We start from the raw sequence: 18,959 nt of genomic DNA on the forward strand, positions 1-18,959 counted from the left end.
ATATACCTATACATATATTGGTACTACTGTAATTATAATAAATGGTACTGCACTATGAATGATAACTAACCTTTTAGGATAGTGTTGGTGGGCTTGCTGGGAATGGAAGGTGATATCTGAAGCTGTAAGTAGTCCTACTGGGTCCCTGGAGGATGGCTGCTGGCGTCACTAGCGGATAATGGCTGCTGCTCCTCCTCAACCTCCCTCATAAATCTTTTGAAATTCCTCTCCCCTTTCTTCTGCCTCTCAGTGAATTCTAGCTTGGTGGCCAAAGGGAGGTGCCACCGTTTCTTAGGGTTCTCCGAAGGCTTCTTAGGCATCGTGAGCTGGGTAAAATGCAGTAGCAAGGGCAGAAAGTGCACCAAGAAAAAAGCACTATCCAATGCAAATTATGCAACTGAGTGGCGCTGTGACGAGAGAAATTTAAACAAAACATCACGTGAGAGCAGAAGCTTTTTCCATGAGTGGCGCTGTGACGGGAGAAATTTAAACAAAACATCACGTGAGAGCGGAAGCTTTTTTCATTGGGCGACATCACGATCACGTCACGATAGTGGGCAGGGGAGGCTACTTGATTGGAGGTTTTGATTGGTTGTCAGCATCACAGGAACGTCCAGCATGACCGTGTTGGACCAGGGGTGATCATGCTTGAGGCGAACTCTGCGGATTTCTCCCACTTCTCGGAGCTCCGTCAGTGTTATGCTTACGCACCCGTTTTACAGTACTTAAATTGTATTGAATTGTACTAATTTTTTGCTCTCCGTGCTGGATGCGAATCGTGCTGGACAAACGCGTGTTGGACTGGAGGGTACTGTACATATATATATATACACATATATATATACAGTGGAACCTCTCTCATTCGGACTACTGTATATGGGGGGAAGGGTTGTCCGAATTAGCAGTTTGTCTGGATCATTAGGGTAATCTCCAGTTCATACCAAAAACTATCTACATATGGTATGTTTGTTAATTACTAACATATGTGGCATATGTCAACCCTATGTAACTGCAAAAGATGAAAGGATACTAAAATAACCAAACTAATCATGTACGATAGTTTTGTATTGCATAATATACAGGTAAGGCCATGACAAGAAACTAGCCTACATTTTAAATTGTAGTAAGTGACTATGGCCCGTGTAGGCAAAAAAATAAATTAATTAATTAACTGTAATATTTGGAATAAAAATAAAACTTATGTAGGCAAAAAATACATTGTCATCTTTGGCATATTGATAACGCCCATATGGGCAAGAAGCTAATGTTTGATGTACAAGTAAAGCACATTTAAGTACAAAAAATAACCTACAGTAATCATTAAACACATCAGAATATTCTGACCCATTTTTGTGTAAGCAAACTCCTCCTTTTAACACCTTTATTCATTGCAGAAGCTACACTTGCATTAAGGGGCATGGTAAGGAGGATTAACATTTGAAATACAGCGTAAAAATATAAATGGTTGGTGAACTAGTTGATGGAACGAATGTTAGCGTGTGTTTAAACAGGCGCCCATGTTGCGACCTAGCGTGATCCAAGACTAAACGAATGACGATCGCTTTCCACGCCGATACTGAAAATGACTTTAGAATTACTTTCAACATATTTTTGGAGCTTATTATTTTTAAATTTTGTCCGAATTAACAGAAGTCCGGATCGAAGGGGTCTGCACCAAAGAGGTTCTGCTGTATAAACATATATATATATAGATAGATAGATAGATAGATATACAGTAATCCCTCTAATATCCGAACACCAAATATCTGAACATCCCCACTAACCGGACATAATCGTCCTGGGATCCAATATTCCCAAAATGGGCCAAAAACCGCAAAAAAATTCGAAAAAAATCTGACTTTTTTTCCCACCCGTAATTTGAAATTGCCGCCTGGCGCCAAACAGCTGTTACACCATGGTCCCTTCACCCCTTCCTTCCTCCCCCCTCCCCCCTCTCCTGTCAGGGTTGCCATTTGGTATTTTTCATTACCAAGTGTGGGCCAATTTGGTAATGAAAAATTTGTTTGGTAGTGAATCAGAATAATGCATTACCAAATGGATTTTTCACATGTATGAGGATACACAGGATGGAGATGGTGGATTGTTTGCTCTCTCTGATTAATCTGCTACCCTACATAGGGTGAAAATATTCAACACAGTGTTAATTATAAGGAGAGTGATTACATGTATTTCGACTTGTATATATAATCAGTGAAGAATAAATGCTAGCCTTACGAATTTGGTAATTAAAAGTTAAATTTGGTAATGAAAGTTGAAGAGATTGGTAATGTGGCCGTTGCGATCTGGCAACTCTGTTACCCCACCATCATCAACAGTCACACCCTAACTCCGATCGCGAGCAGATGCTCATAGCAGTGCAAGCCACAGGTGCTTGTTTTTTGTGAATAAACAGTGAATAAACTGCAATACCTTGCCACTAGAACACACAGGAATTTACAGTGCTGTGCAGTGTTAAGAAATTAGAATTTAGAGTGCAGAGGATTAACTGTGGACTGCAAACTGGCAGTTCAAACCAGTCCAGGAGCAAGGGACTAGTAAGTACCCAGAATGTTTAATATTGTATAAACTCACCTCTATAACCTCATTTTATGGTTCTTTTGCATTTATTTCAGTCTTTTATGACCCTTATTGGTGTGATTTGGGTCTTAAATAGGTGCAATGCATGTCCAGAGGGAGTTGTATAGGTGTTTTTCTGAGTTAGGGTCCATAAGTACAAGTCCAGAAGCTGGGGCCCAATATCCGGACAGGACCACTATCCGGACCTGCCCATGGCTCTATTACGTCGGATATTGGAGGGATTACTGTATACATATATATATCTATATATACACATATATATATATATATATATATATATATATATATATATATATATATACTGTACATTGCTCGTCAGAAGTATGGAGCGCCCTGCGTCCCTCCTGAGAAACAAACCTTTCAACATTGAAAAAACATATAAATAATGCATCTTATTTACCTTTAGTGCTTCGTAGGGTAGCCTTTACGTTTCTTCACGGACCTGAGACGTCTTGGAAGTGAAAGGGCGAGGCTCCTGAGGTGCTGGAGGGGTATTTTGTCCCAGGAGTCACGAATGGCGGCTTCCAGCTTAGGCAGAGAGCTCACGTCCTTCCCTTGGAGACTCTGCTTTACGAGGTACCAGAGGTTTTCAATCGGGTTGAGGTCTGGGCTATTTCCTGGCCAGTCTGTTATGAATGATACCTCGCAGTCACGAAGCCAATTGGTGACCGATTTGGCCTTGTGAGCAGGTGCACCGTCCTGCTGAAACACTCGTGCACCTGTTAGCTCGAAGGAGTCTGGTAAATGATCACACAGAAGCTCCAGGTAAACATCCTGATTCACCCTGAGGTTCTTGGGAAGTACAACAAGCTTCCCCAAACCCTTCCCTGAGAAACAACCCCATACCATGAGTGAATCAGGATGTTTAACTGTGCTTTCTTCATACCGTGGGTCAAGTGGGTCACTACCTTTGCGTGCTCCTCTGTTACAGGTAACACTAAACGTTGCCTCATCAGACCACAACACTGACAACCATTGCTCCTCACCCCAATTTAGATATTTATTAGCAAAGGCAAGCCTACGAATTCTCTGGCTGCTAGAGAGAAGAGGCTTTTTCACAGGCCTGTGACTTGTGTAACCAAGCTCATGCACCCTGCGAGACACTGTTCTCACTGACACCTCACCAAACACTTCCGGGTTGCTCTCCTTAATTTTCCTTGCACTCACACGAGGATTAAACTCCACTGCACGTTTTAAAACATTAACAGACCTTGGGGAAGTTTTCCTAGGCCTACCAGACCTCGGTTTCTTTGTGGGAACTTCACCACTGTTTTCCTCCCGAAACCGCGCACACCAACGACGCACTGTCGATCGTGCCACACCAACCAATTCACTAATTTCCTTTGTCTGGTGGCCTGCCTCCTTTAGAGCAATGATCTGGGATACGATTTCACTCGATAGTTCACGGGTAGGTGCCATAACAAAGTTTTGAAGGCCAAAACACTGAGGGACACTCAGTAAAAAATGGCGCAATTTGAGAGGGACACTCGGCGGAGTTCCTCTCTCTCAGGCAGCCCGTGGGCGACTGAGGCGGGAACCAACCAGCGCGTTGGAAGGCCTCAGGCTACCGTGACGTCATGCTCGGAGCTCAAACTTGTGGCTCAATTCTTACCCCCCAAAATGGGTGATTCTTTTTGGGCCATAAGTATTGCGCGCCCGGCGAACAACGCTGAATACTTTTGACGAGTACTGTATATATATATCAGTAATCCCTCCAATATCCGACGTATTAGAGCCATAGGCATGTCTGGAAAGTGGTCCTGTCCGGATAGTGGGCACCAGCCTCCTGGACTTGTACTTATGGACCCTAATTCAGAAAAGCACCTATACAGCTCCCTCTGGACATGCATTGGACCTATTTAAGACCCAAATCACACCAATAAGGGACATAAAAGACTGAAATAAATGCAAAAGAAGCATAAAATGAGGTTTTTGACGTAGGTTCATACAATATTCAACATTCTGTGTACTTACAAGTCCCTGGCTCCTGGACTGGTAGTTATGAACCCTAACCTAGCCTAACTCAGAAAAACACCTCCCTACTGCACATGCATAGCACCTAAGACACAGCATATTCACACCAATAAAGGACATAAAAGAGTGAAATGAGGTGTTTGAGGTAAGTATAGTATGGAAAATACAGTAGTTTACAGTATGAAACATTCTGGCTATTTACAGCAAGTCCATGGCCATCTCGATGAATAACCGCCTCCTCTCAGACCCTGACAGTAAGAAGGATTTCCTGAAGCACTTGCATTACACTGTTCATGAAGTCTTGCACTGAACTTAGTCATTCGCACTCAGAAGTCCTTTCTCTTCACAGTGCGCACTCTTGTCTAACTTATGCTCCATTGTAACTTAATAAGTGTTGCACTTTGCACATTAACTCTTTCCACTCTTATAACCATTTTCTAAAGCAAAAACACACAAGTCTATTTACGTTAAATTTAGTCCAAAAATTGTTTGTCTTTTCACTCACAACTGTAAATCCTTAACACAATGCACTGTTTTTTTTCACTTCACAACACTGTAAATTCCCGTGTGGTCTAGCGGAGAAGTTCTTGGCGTCTATTCACTGTCAGAGTCTGAGGGTATCGCTGGCAGGTGACCTAGGGGTGCGTCACTGGGTCGTGGTGATGGCGTACCCACTGCAGACGACTCTGAAGACAGACGCAAACTCAGGTTAAGCGGTGACTCCACCGTGGCTGATGTGCTGGGCTGTGGCTCGGAGCATGAGGGCCTGTCTTGGGGAGGCAACGGAGTGGAGCCAGGGCTGGGCACAGCGGGGGTCACGGGCCTGAAAAAACTGTCAATCCTTGATTGACGCAAGGAACGACGATTCTGACGATTAATGATGCGCTGCCTGAAAGCACGCACTTCCTCCTCAAGTTCCAAGGGCCCCATCTCCCTGTCGCAGTCCGAGTGTTCCAGGTAGTCCAGAACGAACTCTAGCTGTTCCCGGAGTGCGCTCAGCTTGGGGATGGCTGGAGTTGTGTCATGCTGAGAGGAGTCCGCATCATCGTTGCCGTCTTCGTCGGAATCTTCAAGCTGGGTACTGACACCTGCAACTGAAGATGCGATCTCGATATCAGACAGGGTCTGATACCCAGGATCGCCCTCGTTGTCATCCAACCACTCACGCACATCGTCCACATCAACATCGTCGCCATGCGTACATAGTCTTGCATGGAAGTCATCCACGTCAAAACCTAGGAAATCGTACTCCACATCCGTTCCGAGAAGCAGACGAGACCAACCATTTTATAGACTCTTGACAGGGATTTCCTTCCATGCACTGGCCCAGTTGTAGATTGCAGACTTGATGTTGTAGCGGCGAAGGTTTTCCAAAGTTCGCTGGCTTCGCGTGTCCTGTCCCTCCCTGCGCTCGTCCTCGAGAACAACCATCACCTCGTCCAGGAACTTCCTTCGGTACAGCTTCTTCGTTGCCACGATCACTCCTTGGTCCATTGGTTGGATGAGAGCAGTCGTATTAGGTGGCAGAAACATGCAGCTAATCCGGCCATTCTCAGCCACCAAGTCCTTGTCGCACGGGTGGGCAGGTGCATTGTCGAGGAGAAGGAGGGCCTTTACCTGGTCGCGTGGGATTCCCAGTGTCTCCGTCTGGTAATGTATGACCTCCTTGACGAAATGGCGGTGGAACCAGTCTTTGAAGATATGGGCTGTAAACCATGCCTTCAAAGAATGGTACCAGATGACAGGAAGGACATCCATCACCCCACAAAGACACCAAGGCTGCTTTGCACAGCCAACAATAACGGGCTTAAGCCGGTGCATGCCATTAGCATTGGCACAACACAAAGCAGATATCTGTTCCTTGGAGAGCTTGCGGCCAGGTACACGCTTCTCCGTCTCCTCGGCTAGAGTGTTCGTTGGCAAAGAGCGATAGAATAAACCAGTTTTGTCAGCGTTGTAGACTTGACCGAGAGTGAGGCCTTCCCTGACGATCAAGCCCTTCACCTTGTGCCGAAACTCGTCAACTCCATCCTCGTTAGCATCCAAAGCTTCCCATGAGCTTTACTGTTGGTAAGGCTATGCCGTAACTTAATCGCAAAGAGCCAACCCTCGGATGCCTTGAAGTCTAGGATGTCGTGAAGCCTGGCGAACTTCTTAGCAGCAGCCTTGAGCTCCACACCACGTACCATCACACCAGCAGCACGTTGCTGTCAATACTAAATCAACGTGGAGCGGTGGATTTCAGCAAACTTGGGAGTAAACATCACCTTCCTCTCCACGTTGGGTTTGCTTCTCAACAAGAAGTCAGCCGTGTACTGCATGCGTTTGTCTCGGGATCTCTTAATATCAAAGAAAGTAGATCGGGCCAGGTTGAACTCGCAGAGGATACGGGAAGAAGACCACCCCGCATCTACTTTCTCCAGTATCTCCCGCTTCTTCTCCAGAGTCAACACCACTGTCTTCCTCTTCTCAGATGGCGGGGCCATCATCATACACACGAAGGAGAGGCACGAGAGCAACAGGAGTGCCTGCAGCAGGTAAGGCACCACCACAAAAGCGAGCATGTGGGCAGCCATGATGACGAGCGTGCACTTGCAACGAGAGACAGGCGGAAAGTGGGGAGGATGCATGGGCGCTCTAGCGGATGCGGAGGAATGACGTATCACAACAAAGCTGTCCCACGCACCAAGTTCAAATTACGGGCGGGGGGGGAATCGCCCCCCCCTCCTCCCCCCCAGAATTTTTTGCGGTTTTCGGACCATTTTGGTAATACTGGATCCCGGGACGGTTATGTCCAGTTAGTGGGGATGTTCGGATATTGGGCGTTCAGATACTAGAGGGATTACTATATATAGATAGGTAGATAGATAGATATAGATATACAGTGAGCTTGCACAGTACGCATGATCACAGTGCATGAATTGCATAGTACACAGGTGACCAAAATCATAAAACATAAAACTTCGACTGCGCGAGTTTAGCCCAGAATGTGTGAGGCAGAGGCAAGGAGTGGCTCAAAACCAGTATTTTCCCAGACCCATAGTGATGGAAGAGTTGGGAGGTAGGATGGGACTGGAGTGTATTGGTGTTGTGATGAAGAGAGGTAGATTAAGGTGGTTTGGGCATGTGGGGAGGATGGGGGATGATAATTGGGTGCAGAAGGTGAGAAGTGTTAATGTTGGGGGCGGGGTTGTGAGAGGTAGACCGAGAGAGATGTGGGACAAGGTCATTAAGTGTGACCTCGGTGTTAAGGGACTGAACAGGGAGGCTTCAGTAGATTGTGCAGCATGGAGAGCTGCCATTAGGTGACCAACGCCGATGCATGCAAGCATGTTGGAGCTTTCAAAAACAATAACGATAACGATATTACAGTAAGACCTCCCTATAACGGACTAATTGGGGCCCAAACCATTCCGATAAATGCGAAATTCCGATAAAAGCGACATCCGGACTTCCCCCCTGCTAATCCGGACTTTTTCTGATATATCAGACATTAGTCCAGATCAAATGAAGTTTTTAAACTGCTTTGACTACCAATGCAGTACTGTACTGTGTTATAACTTCACTACATTAATCAAGTGGTGTAATACATATAATAATACTGTACTATACTGTACACTGATAAACATGTCTTTTATCTACCCTATTGTGGTGAACACAACTGAAGTGGTCAGGCAGTCCGGACTACTCCTGGCTTTATAAGACTTTTTGTGATATATAGGAATTTAGTCCAGTAGCTCCTCGAGTCCGATAAAAGCGAATTCCGGTCTAATGAAGTCCGTTATATCGAGGTTTTACTGTATTTGGATCTTCTGTAATAACAGGCTGTAACCTTAATGGTTCATTGTCACCTCTTGTTCATGTACTTTTCTTAATATTTTGGATCAGTAAGTTCTCTGTAATTGGTAGTTGGGGGCGTATTGGTAGGTGAGGGTGCTCAACATCCACTCACGTGATGTAGTGCTGCTCTCGAGTGTCTGCTGTTTCCTCTCCTCCATCCTTCTCTCCTTCCATCCTCTTTTGTCTTTCCTTCCTTCATTCTTTCCTCGTCCTGCTGCCTACGTGTGACTTTACATTCCCTCTTCTGTCTTCCTTTCCTTCATTCTTTCCTCTTCCTTCTGCCTGTGGGTGACTGCACAGAGTGACAAGCCAAATGGTTTCCTGTACACCAGGAAACCATTTACTATGCGGGGTGGTAACCATATAACCAAATTTTGGCACTGGGTGGTTTAGTGGGTAATTACGGCACTTCAGTCGAATTGAGCTGGTGAAGGTTTATATCCAGGGGGTGGCTGGGGGTTATTGCTCACATAAAGCCACTCAGAGAGGAGTGAAGCTGGTCCCTCTTATCTTGAATGTCAGGACCAGCCCTGGGTTCCTACGCTCCTCTGTGGTGCGACATAGGATTGGATGTTGGATGGATGGAAAGTTTTCTGTTGCCAGTTCATGTAATTTATAACCCCATGTAATGGTATTATGACCTACATCACTTTCCTCCCAGTTAGCCTCTTCATTCATAACCTCATTACAATTAAAATCCCCAAATAATATCAATATCTTTCTTCTTCGTACAAATTTTTTCTGGTATATCAGCATATCTTTAGTCATTACTTCATATTCTTCATCATTCCATATTCTTGTTTGAGGTTGCATATAAACTACTTCCGTATCTATCTTATTACCCTCCTCATTGATTATTTCTGTTGTTATAGCTTAATTTTTTTTTTTCTGGTATTTTTATCTACATGGCTTGTCTTCAGATTGTTTTTTGTCATTATTAAAACTCCTCCTTCAGCTCGTCCTTTAGTATAAATTCTCCATATACTGTACTATATCCACTCCAACCCATCATGCCCTTTTTTTTAACTTTGTTTCACATAAATAAATTACTTGTGATTTTTCTTTGTTAATATAATAATCTAACTTTTAAAATTAGCACATCTGTAGTGCAATACATTATTTTAATTGTACTGTACTATTCCCCTTGCCTGTAGCTTTACCATGTGTAACATCACTTACTTTGTGATTTTTATGTACCGTCTCTCTTCCTTTTTATATACCATTCCACCATATTCATATTCAGTACTCTCCAGAAAAACATATTTGCTTCTTCATCTGTTGTCTCTCAATTTTTTTTTTTTTTTTTCTTTCTTTCTTTCTTTCTGATATTAAAGTTCATATTTTCTCTCTTTCTCCTCAGTTCAAATCCCTTATCACTATTGTCCCATTCTCTCTCTCTCACTCTCTTTCAATTTATAAGTTCAGCAGTTCCTCTGCCACCCTTACTGATGAGCTAAATCTTGACTGGCCTTGCCCCACCCTTCTGTTAGAGTCCCAGCCTCCACACACACTTAATCTCTTCCTCCCACCCAATACCTTCTGTATCTAATTCCTTAATCAGTTCACTGGCTTTGTTTTCCTCTGTCTCATTTCTCTCAGCTTTATTTCTGATTTTGACATCTTTATCTCCAAACATTATCACTTGTTTTTTCCTATTCTGTTGACCCTCTCACTTTGCTCTTCCTCTTTCTTATGATGTCTAAGATGTCTGCTTCAAAAATTCACTTTTTCTTTATTTCTTGTCTATTCAATCTTTCCACAGTCCTCTTTTGTTCCACATTATTTCATGTAATGCGAGTTTTCTATTTAAATCATCCACCTGCCATATGTTCTGTATATTTTCCATTCCTATTTCCACTTCCTCTGTTTTCATGTGATTTTCTCTTATGCTTCTCTTTAATGTTTCATTGTCTTCCTTTAATTTCTTAAACTTTCTCTCTCATCCTTATACAGGTATTCTTTATTCTACCAATTCTTTCTTAGCCAGCATCTTTCACCCTTTCATTTCATCCCTCTCAGCTAGCCTCATCTCCAAAGCAGTCAACCTGTCTGTGATATCTCTACCAAAATCCTTTGAATCACAAATTGCTTGTACATTATCGTTCTTTCTAACAATTTTGACCTCCATAACCTCTTGCTCCACTGTCACCACCTCTCCTCTAAATTTTTCTCTATCTCCTTGAATTTATCCTAACACTGTCCAAATTCAGGAGTTTCAGGATTCATCCTTTGCCACCAGGCCTAACCTTTGATATATTTTTGGGGGTGTTGCTGTAGAGAAATGGGTTGACATAGTGATAGTTGTTGTAAACAGAGCCTTTGCTATCTTACCTGTATTTTGTGATCAGCTGATTTTTAGAGTATGCACACCTTTACAATATAGATTTTCTGTCTGACTCTCACCTGGTTTTGCTCACTTATTTAGCCATAACCTCTCTAACCAGCCACTCTTCAATCCCAAGCATTCTCATTGCCCTCCTCACCCCCTCCTTAGGAACTCTGTCAAAGACCTCCAAATCAACAAAAACAAAAGAACAGCTCCCTTTTCTTTCCAGTATATTTTTCCTGAAGCTGTTGGACAATGAATATGGCATCAATGGTCCCTATGGCTGCCATAAACCTAAACTGCATCTCCTCAAAGTTCACTCTTTTCTCCTATCATACTTTCTTGGACTCTTTCTCCATTAATTTCATTATCCAGTCCAAAAGTGTCATACCTCTATAACCACCTCTTTCTAAGGCATCACCCTTCTCCTTATACACAGTTACAGTCACACTCTTCAGTCAGTCATCTGGGGCAGCACACTCATATATAATCAAACTCATCAATCAGTCATTAAACCCAGTCTACATTTTAAAATTCTTCACGTGATGCTGGACTTCTGGTCTTACTTGATCATATTTTTGTCCGTGTGCTGTCATGTTTGGGATGCAGAGTCAAATGCCTTGCCATTTTCTATCTATCTATCTATCTATTGCCAGATGCCATAATCCTGTAAGGGGTGGCCATTTGACTTTTGAGTTATTTGTTTTACGGGGAGGGGCACTAACCCTCCACCAACCCACTTGCTGACACTTAGGGAGCATGTATGATTTGGTTATATGGTTACCACCCAGCATTGTAAATGGTTTCTTGGCTTGTAGGAAACCATTTGGCTTGTCACTCAATGTAAAGCCCACTTGTAAAGGAAAGAAAAGCAAGTGACAGGAAAGATGGGAGAAATAGGAAGTGAGGAGGACAGGCACAGAAAAAGAATGATAAAGGCTAAGGAAGAAGTAGGCAGCACTACATGAAGTGAGTGGATGATGGTCGCCATCACCTACCACATGGTCAAATAACTAAGAATATCCATCTTACCTCTTTTTTTTTTTCTTTCTTTTTTTTGGGGGGTGGGGGGAGGGGGCTGATATTAAACTAAATTTGTAGCATGGAGACAAATAAAAGTTAAGCTGTACTCCCTGTTCAGAAAAAGGTGAAGATTTGGCTGTGAGATTGCCATATCATCTCCACGTGGGAGCTTGAACACGAGAGAGAGAGAGAGAGAGGATGTGTGTGTGTGTGTGTTCATTCTTATCTAATTTTATCGTTACAGGAATAATTCAGGCTTGTACGGTTCCATGTATTAAACCATTTCTATCATACATATCTTTTTATATATGAATAGTTTCAGCACACGGTATTTCATTTGGTAGTGCATTCCATTGATCAATTGCCATATTTGGGAACTGAATTTCCTTACGTCTTTATCATCCCGCTTTTTATGCATTTTTTTGCAGTGTCCCCTTGCTAATGCTTCCCCATAGGTTATGTACTCATTGATGTCTATTTTCTCTCTCCTTGTGATGCATTTATGTAGCATAATCATGTCTCCTCTTTTCCTTCTATCATGTAATGTTGGTAGGTTCAGTTTTTTTTAGTCTTTCTTCATAGCTTAGATCCCTTAAGATTGATACCATCTTGCAGCTGCCCTTCGTATTTTTTCAAACTTATCTATGTGTTTTTTTGAGATGTTGATTCAAGACTATTGATGCATACTTCAGAGTTTAGTAAGCAGTGTATACATGTTCTGTACCCTTTCATTGATTTGGTCAGTCAGAGATAGCTTGTTATAGATAATCACTCCTAGGTCCTTCTCCATCTCTGATATGTGAAGGGTTGAACTTCCTAGCTTACATTCCCAGTCTGATCTTTTTCCACTTTTACCAAACTTTACATGGCATTTGTCCGCATTGAATTCCATTTGCCATCTATTGCTCCATTCATGAGGCATATTTAATTCTTCTTAAAAAGTGTTGCTTGGGTAGTGGAGAGTAGAAGGAACATGGGGCCCAGATGCTAGGCTTCTTGGACCATGCATTTTAGGAGAGAGTGGCCAGGAGGGTAAACAGAGGTAGGAGGTGTCTAATATGGCTTCTACTGCCAAAGAAGATAGGGAGTTCGAGTGTGAGCTGTGTGGACAGAAATTCTCTCACAAATATCACCTTCTCCGCCACCACCACACGCACACGGGAGAGAGGAATTATATGTGTGAAGAGTGTGATGCCAAATTCGCGCAAAGAAGTAACCTGGAAACACACAAGCGGGTCCACATGGAAGAGAAACCCTACGAGTGTGACATCTGCAACAAGAAGTACAAGTATTGGAATGGCCTGGTCATCCATAGACGAACTCACACAGGCACTAAGCCTTACAGGTGTTCAGAGTGTGGCACCAGATTCGCAGATCAGGATAGAATGGAAGATCACGTGTATTCCTTCTCTGAAGGAATCTGTGTTTGTAATTCTCCTTTGTATTATTGCATCATCAGCAGACATACTGTGTTTAGATAGCTTTCATTTCCAGTGCTACTGTCTGTGTCATTTATATATACACTCAAACCTCGATTTAAGGGACCTCTATTTAAGGGATTTCGAATTTAATGGACTCCATATTCTGCATGACAAATGGACAAGACCATTCAAAAGTGATACGTAATGTCTAAGTTATACACATTAATATGTTTCTCTATACAGTACTGGTAAAATAATATTCACAATCATATAAATAAGTAAGAAAAGTGAAACAATCATTGCATTTCATAATAAGTTTGTCTATATGTGGTGAAACAATGGACATTTTCAAGTAAGGGACAAGTTGATTCCCCATTTAGTCCCTTAAATAGAGGTTTGAGTGTACTGAAAACATACTTGGTGCCAGCACTGAGCCCTGTGGAACTCTGCAGGTCACTTCTCTCCTTGATGAGTAATTTCTCCTTAGTACTGTTCTCAGAGAAAATCTTGCATCCAACAGTACAGATTACCTTGGATTCCTCCTTGATGGTACAGTTTCCATAAAAGCCATTGGTGTGGTACTCTGTCAAATTCATTCATTCATTCATTGCCAGACGCCATGTATCCCAGACGGGGTGGCCAAGGGCTTAGAGTTAATTGTTTTACAGGGAGGGGCACTAATCCTCCACCAACCCCACTTGACAAATGCTTTCTTGAAATCTAAATAGATACTATCTACCCATCCTTCTCTTTTCTGTAATGTTTCTGCGATACTATCATAGTAATAATAATAATAATCTGGTCTTGTTTCTCAAAAGTGCCAGTTCTTCTTAATAGATTAGTAACACTAGATTTTCCCGTTCTAAAACCGAACTGTCTTTCTGTTATGATATTGCATTTTTCCAGATGGTTTACCCAAATTTTTCTTATCAGCTTTTCTAGTATCTTACTTACAACACTGGTCAGGGATACTGGTTGTTAGTTGGGTGGATTTTGTCTGTTTCCTCTATTGAATAGGGGAACAATGTTTGCCTTCTTCCAAATATCAGGTAGTTTACCTTGACTTAAGGATTCCTTGAATATTAAAAATATTGGTCAACTTAACTCTTCTGCACATTTATGTAACACCCAATGTGAAATTTCATCAGGACCATTTGCTTTTCCTTTGTCTATGCTCAGCTGTTCGTGTACCTCTTGTTCCGTTATTCATATATGTGTTATTATGTGTGGGAATACAGTTTCCATATCATCTCTCCCAAAATTACAGTAAGACCTCATTATAACGGACTAATTGGGGCCAAAGCCATTCCGAAAAAAGCTAAATTCCGATAAAAGCGACATCCGGACTTCCCCCTGCTAATCCGGACTTTTTCTGATATATCAGACATTAGTCTGGATCGCACCAACAGTTTTTAAACTGTTTTTACTACCATTGTGATACTGTACTGTTATACCTTCACTACATTACTCAAATGGTATAATATATATAATTATACAGTACTGTACACTGATAAACATGTCTTTTATTTATCTTATTGTGGTGAACATAGCTGAAGGAGTCAGGCAGTCCGGACTGCTTCTGGCTTTATCGGACTCTTTCCGATATATAGGAATTTAGTCAGGTAGCTCCTCAAGTCCGATAAAAGCGAATTCCTGTCTACTGAGGTCCGTTATATCGAGGTTTTATTGTACTTTCTTCTGTAAAAACTGATTGGAATTTTTTAAGTACTTCACAGATGTCTTCTTGGATACAGGTTATCCCCTCATCCATGATGGACTGTATTATATCTTTAACTTTGGTTTTGCTTTGGATATAGCTGTAAAAAAAGCTTTGGTTGATCCCCACTCTTGTTTATAATAAGCTGTATCTTCCTCAAACTGTCTTTGAGCCTCTCTCCGTATCCTTGTTTAATAATTTCTTGCCTGTTTATAGTTGTTATATGTCCTCTCACCACTGTTTTTGCATCTTCCACAACGTCTCTTTTCTCTTTCGAATTTTTGCAATCTGTGTTAAACCACTTCTTTATCTGAATTTCTGTTATATAACGTTTATATCTTGACCTCAAAGTTCCTGAGAACTGCTTTAGGTCTTGATAGTTGCCCTTTTTGTAGTTTAGGCTCTTTTTGTAACTTCCATTACTGCTAACTCTATCATATGCAGTCCTGAAGTTGCAATTTATAACTGCATGGTAACTTTTGCGGGAAGGAGGTTGATACATTGTGTGTGTGTGTGTGTTTCTCTCTCTCTCTCTCTCTCTCTCTACCCCCCTGATACTCAGTGGATTGACTTGCGTTGCAGGTGTATATGAAGTGCATATACAGTATAAAGAAAAATTTTACAATTACGTGCAGATGGTTAGGCTTGAGAGTTATGTCAAGGAGTTTGTGGGCTTGAATGGTGTGTGGATGACTGTGTCCTATTGTACTGGACACTTTGTTGATAGCTCTCCTAGTTTTGTACTTTGCCTTTTTCTAGATCCTTCCTCATTCCATCTTTAGGTGGCAAAAAAGGTTCAAGATAATAAGGATATCGATGATAAGTGTATTAGTGGACAATAGAATTTGGATGATGATAATCTGAGTTAGATATTTGCAAAATTAGACAAGTCCACCTGACTACCAGATCAGGAAATGAGTAGTGTGCTGTTCTGCTGGGATTTCAAGTACCGTATTTTGCAGCTTTTTTTTTTTTTTTTAAATGTGTCTGACTCTGGGCATAGGCTTCACAGCCTGCTATCAAGACCCAGCAGTCCTCCTACATACCATACACCACTTCGGCGCTAACACCCACTGTCCATATTGAATACATGCTAGGGCTGTCTCATACAGGACTGGTGTATTGGTATTAGCGGGGGTATTTTTACGACATGTAGGTGGGTCTTCTGGTAGATCAGTAAAGCCTGATTTAATGAAATTCAAATCCTTAAACTGTTCCCTGCCCCAGCCAGGATTCGAACCTGGGTCCGTTAGGACTGCAGACCACCTCTTTACCGATTGAGCCACTGCATATAAGGCTCTGTCGATGATAAGTGTATTAGTGGACAATAGAATTTGGATGATGATAGTCTGAGTTAGATATTTGCAAAATTAGACAAGTCCACCTGACTACCAGATCAGAAAATGAGTAGTGTGCTGTTCTGCTGGGATTTCAAGTACTGTATTTTGCAGCATATAAGGCTCTGCACTGTGTAAGATGCATCCTAATTATGGAAGCGCAAGTCTAAGGAAAAAAAAAAATTGACTCCTGACACTACAACCATAGTTTGGTATAGTCACTTTCACACAAATGCATACTCAACTTTCAGTACCTCCATTCGGTACTGATCATCAGTCAGTACTTTCATTATTACTGAATATAAGAACTAAAATAATAAAATTGGTAACACATACACTTAAACACTACATAATTATTACTTCTGTTCATCCTTCTGTTTCTTTACTGAATTTGAATCAGGAGGGTTTGCATATACATATTCACGTCTCAATATCTCTGTTCAATACTGTTCATCAGTCCTCTATTTAAAAGCGAAAATCTGTAATGCAGTCATACGTGCACCAGAAATTTCTTCAGTCCACCCTTCTTCTTCTTTGTTGAGCTTGTCCCAGCTGAGTTTGTTAAGTCATATGATTGCATGTAAAGTATCAGCATGATTCATGCAAAAAGAATATAAAATCACAGTACCAGTAATTAAAGGCCAATAGAAAGTTACAAAAACTTGTTCATCTTAAAAATCCATGCTTACATTAAGGAATTTCAGTTCATGTACATTCACCAGCTGACACCAGGTGGCAGCAGTGTTGGTATTTAAACACAAGAGTTGTGGTTGTCCTTGAAGTTTTTCCAAAATCTTCTGAGTAAGCATTCAAGTGCATCTTGTTTTTCGCAATTTTTCAGACAATTACCTCTAACTACCTGTATATGCGCCTATCATTGGTAGAATATATTGTATATTTTACCGATGATAGGCAGTTTATCAGATATCTACCTGTATATGTGACAGTTTTGAATAGAGCCAGAGCTAACTCAAGTCTAGCCTCTTGACATTTATCTCTGAAGATGCATGGGAACTTTTCAGTGTATTTTTTAGGAGTGGGGAGGAATGCGTCTTACACGGTGCGAAATATGGTAGATTGAATAGTTATATATTACTTGTAAAGAAATCAATGAGGGTAGTTAGTAAGATTTATATAAATTATAAAACAGTGTTTATTCAGATTTAAAGAATTCCTGACAGTGTTTATTCAGATTTAAAGAATGCCTGATGTATTGCTTGAAACAAAGGACACAAATAACCATAACCATAAGCCCATAACTACCACTTTATGTATTGTTTGTGGGCTTGGTCTTGTACTGTTTTGGTTGTACATCAGACTAGCAGTGTGAAAAATTTTGTAGTTTGTTGGTAGTACCAGAGACTACTGTCAATAACAGATGCTGGTGATAACTGTGTATTATATTATTTTATTATTTCTCTGTTTCCAGGAATTAAACAAGTGCAAAACAGAACTGCAGTATTGGCGGTCAAAGTCACCAGCACATCATTTATTGTGTTATAGTTGTGGTCAATCTGTAGGAGAGGGATCTGGCCAACAGCTGCAGGCAGGGGTGCTCATGCAGGGAGGAGAAGAGGCAGTGGTATATGTACCTCTTTCTGCAGCTGCTGCTGTCCCTGATAGCGTAGAGAAGAGTGGTCCAGGAGTCCTGTTGGCCAAGGATGAGGGTCGGGACAGGTGGCACGCTGTTGGTGGCTCTGTTCGGAATCTGGAGCGGGTGTTTGATCTGGACCTTTCAAACAGAAGCCCATCGGAACCTGTTCACAAGTCTCCAGCATCCACCTCACAGCCTTGCTCCCCCTTCCCAAGCTCATCTTACTCTCAGGCCACCATCAGCCCTCACAATGTGTCTTATATCCAAGGTCGCCCAACTCCTCGAGCTTCCATAGATGCTAACAATGCTGGATGTGTCTCCCAGCCTGTGTCTGCCTCCCTCCCACCCCACCATGCATCTCACACTATGGCCTCTTCTTGCATGGGATCAGCTCCAAGAACCCAGACAGCTTCCCATGCATTACCAGCCTCACCAGCTCCTATACCACCCTTGCAATTAGGGACCCCACAAGGTTTCTCAGCATTTCATGCCTGTGGCAGCTCTCAAGGCACAGCTCAGGAGTGTGCTGAGGATCTGTCTGTAACACGACGCTACAAAAGTTACCTTGACGAGGATGTTGAATACTTCAGTGGCATGAAGCGGCGCTATAGTGATGATGACAGTGATATTTGTGACATAACTGATGACACTGTTGGACGCAGGGTTAAGGAAAGAAAGAGGGTGAAAGTAGACATGCAGTAAATGTGACAGTTGTATTAACTGTGAATGAAGCAGGACATCAACCACAGTATAATCCTAATCTTGAAACTGAGCAAGTTGTCTGTGCTGGTATCACATGATTGAAAGTGTGTGTAGGGAACCTAATCCTGGATCTTGACCATTTGCCTTTATTTTGAATTTTAAGTTTATGCTTCATATACTTTTTAAATATGAATGGCACTGTGATTGGTAAAGTGCAAGTTTATAACTCAATAGATAACTGTCTGCTGAATATTTTGTTATACCTGTATTGTGTATGTTAATTGACCTTTACATTGACACTAGTTGAGTTCATTTTGTATCTTGTACATGTGAAGTTTGTTATGTGCAGCAGTATACTGTACTGTGTTTTGGTGATTAGCATTGTGCTGATGTAGCAGCAGATTCTGAAACCAATGTGTTGATATGT

General features: G+C 41.8%; 1 protein-coding gene across 1 annotated transcript in view; it reads left to right on the forward strand.

Moving 5' to 3' along the window:
- Positions 1-18,725, forward strand: part of dmpd (F-box protein dampened) — a 245,506-nt gene extending 226,781 nt beyond the window's left edge. Inside the window, exon 8 of the mRNA XM_080277725.1 lies at positions 17,666-18,725. Within this exon, the coding sequence (XP_080133851.1) occupies positions 17,666-18,532 (867 nt within the window). The 3' untranslated portion in view covers positions 18,533-18,725. The remainder of the gene's footprint in view (positions 1-17,665) is intronic.
- The last annotated feature ends 234 nt before the right edge of the window (positions 18,726-18,959 follow it).

This window comes from Coenobita brevimanus, chromosome 71, assembly GCF_032717465.1.
Source record: "Coenobita brevimanus isolate Jiangsu-jjx chromosome 71, ASM3271746v2, whole genome shotgun sequence".
Taxonomy (NCBI): Eukaryota; Metazoa; Arthropoda; class Malacostraca; order Decapoda; family Coenobitidae; genus Coenobita; species Coenobita brevimanus.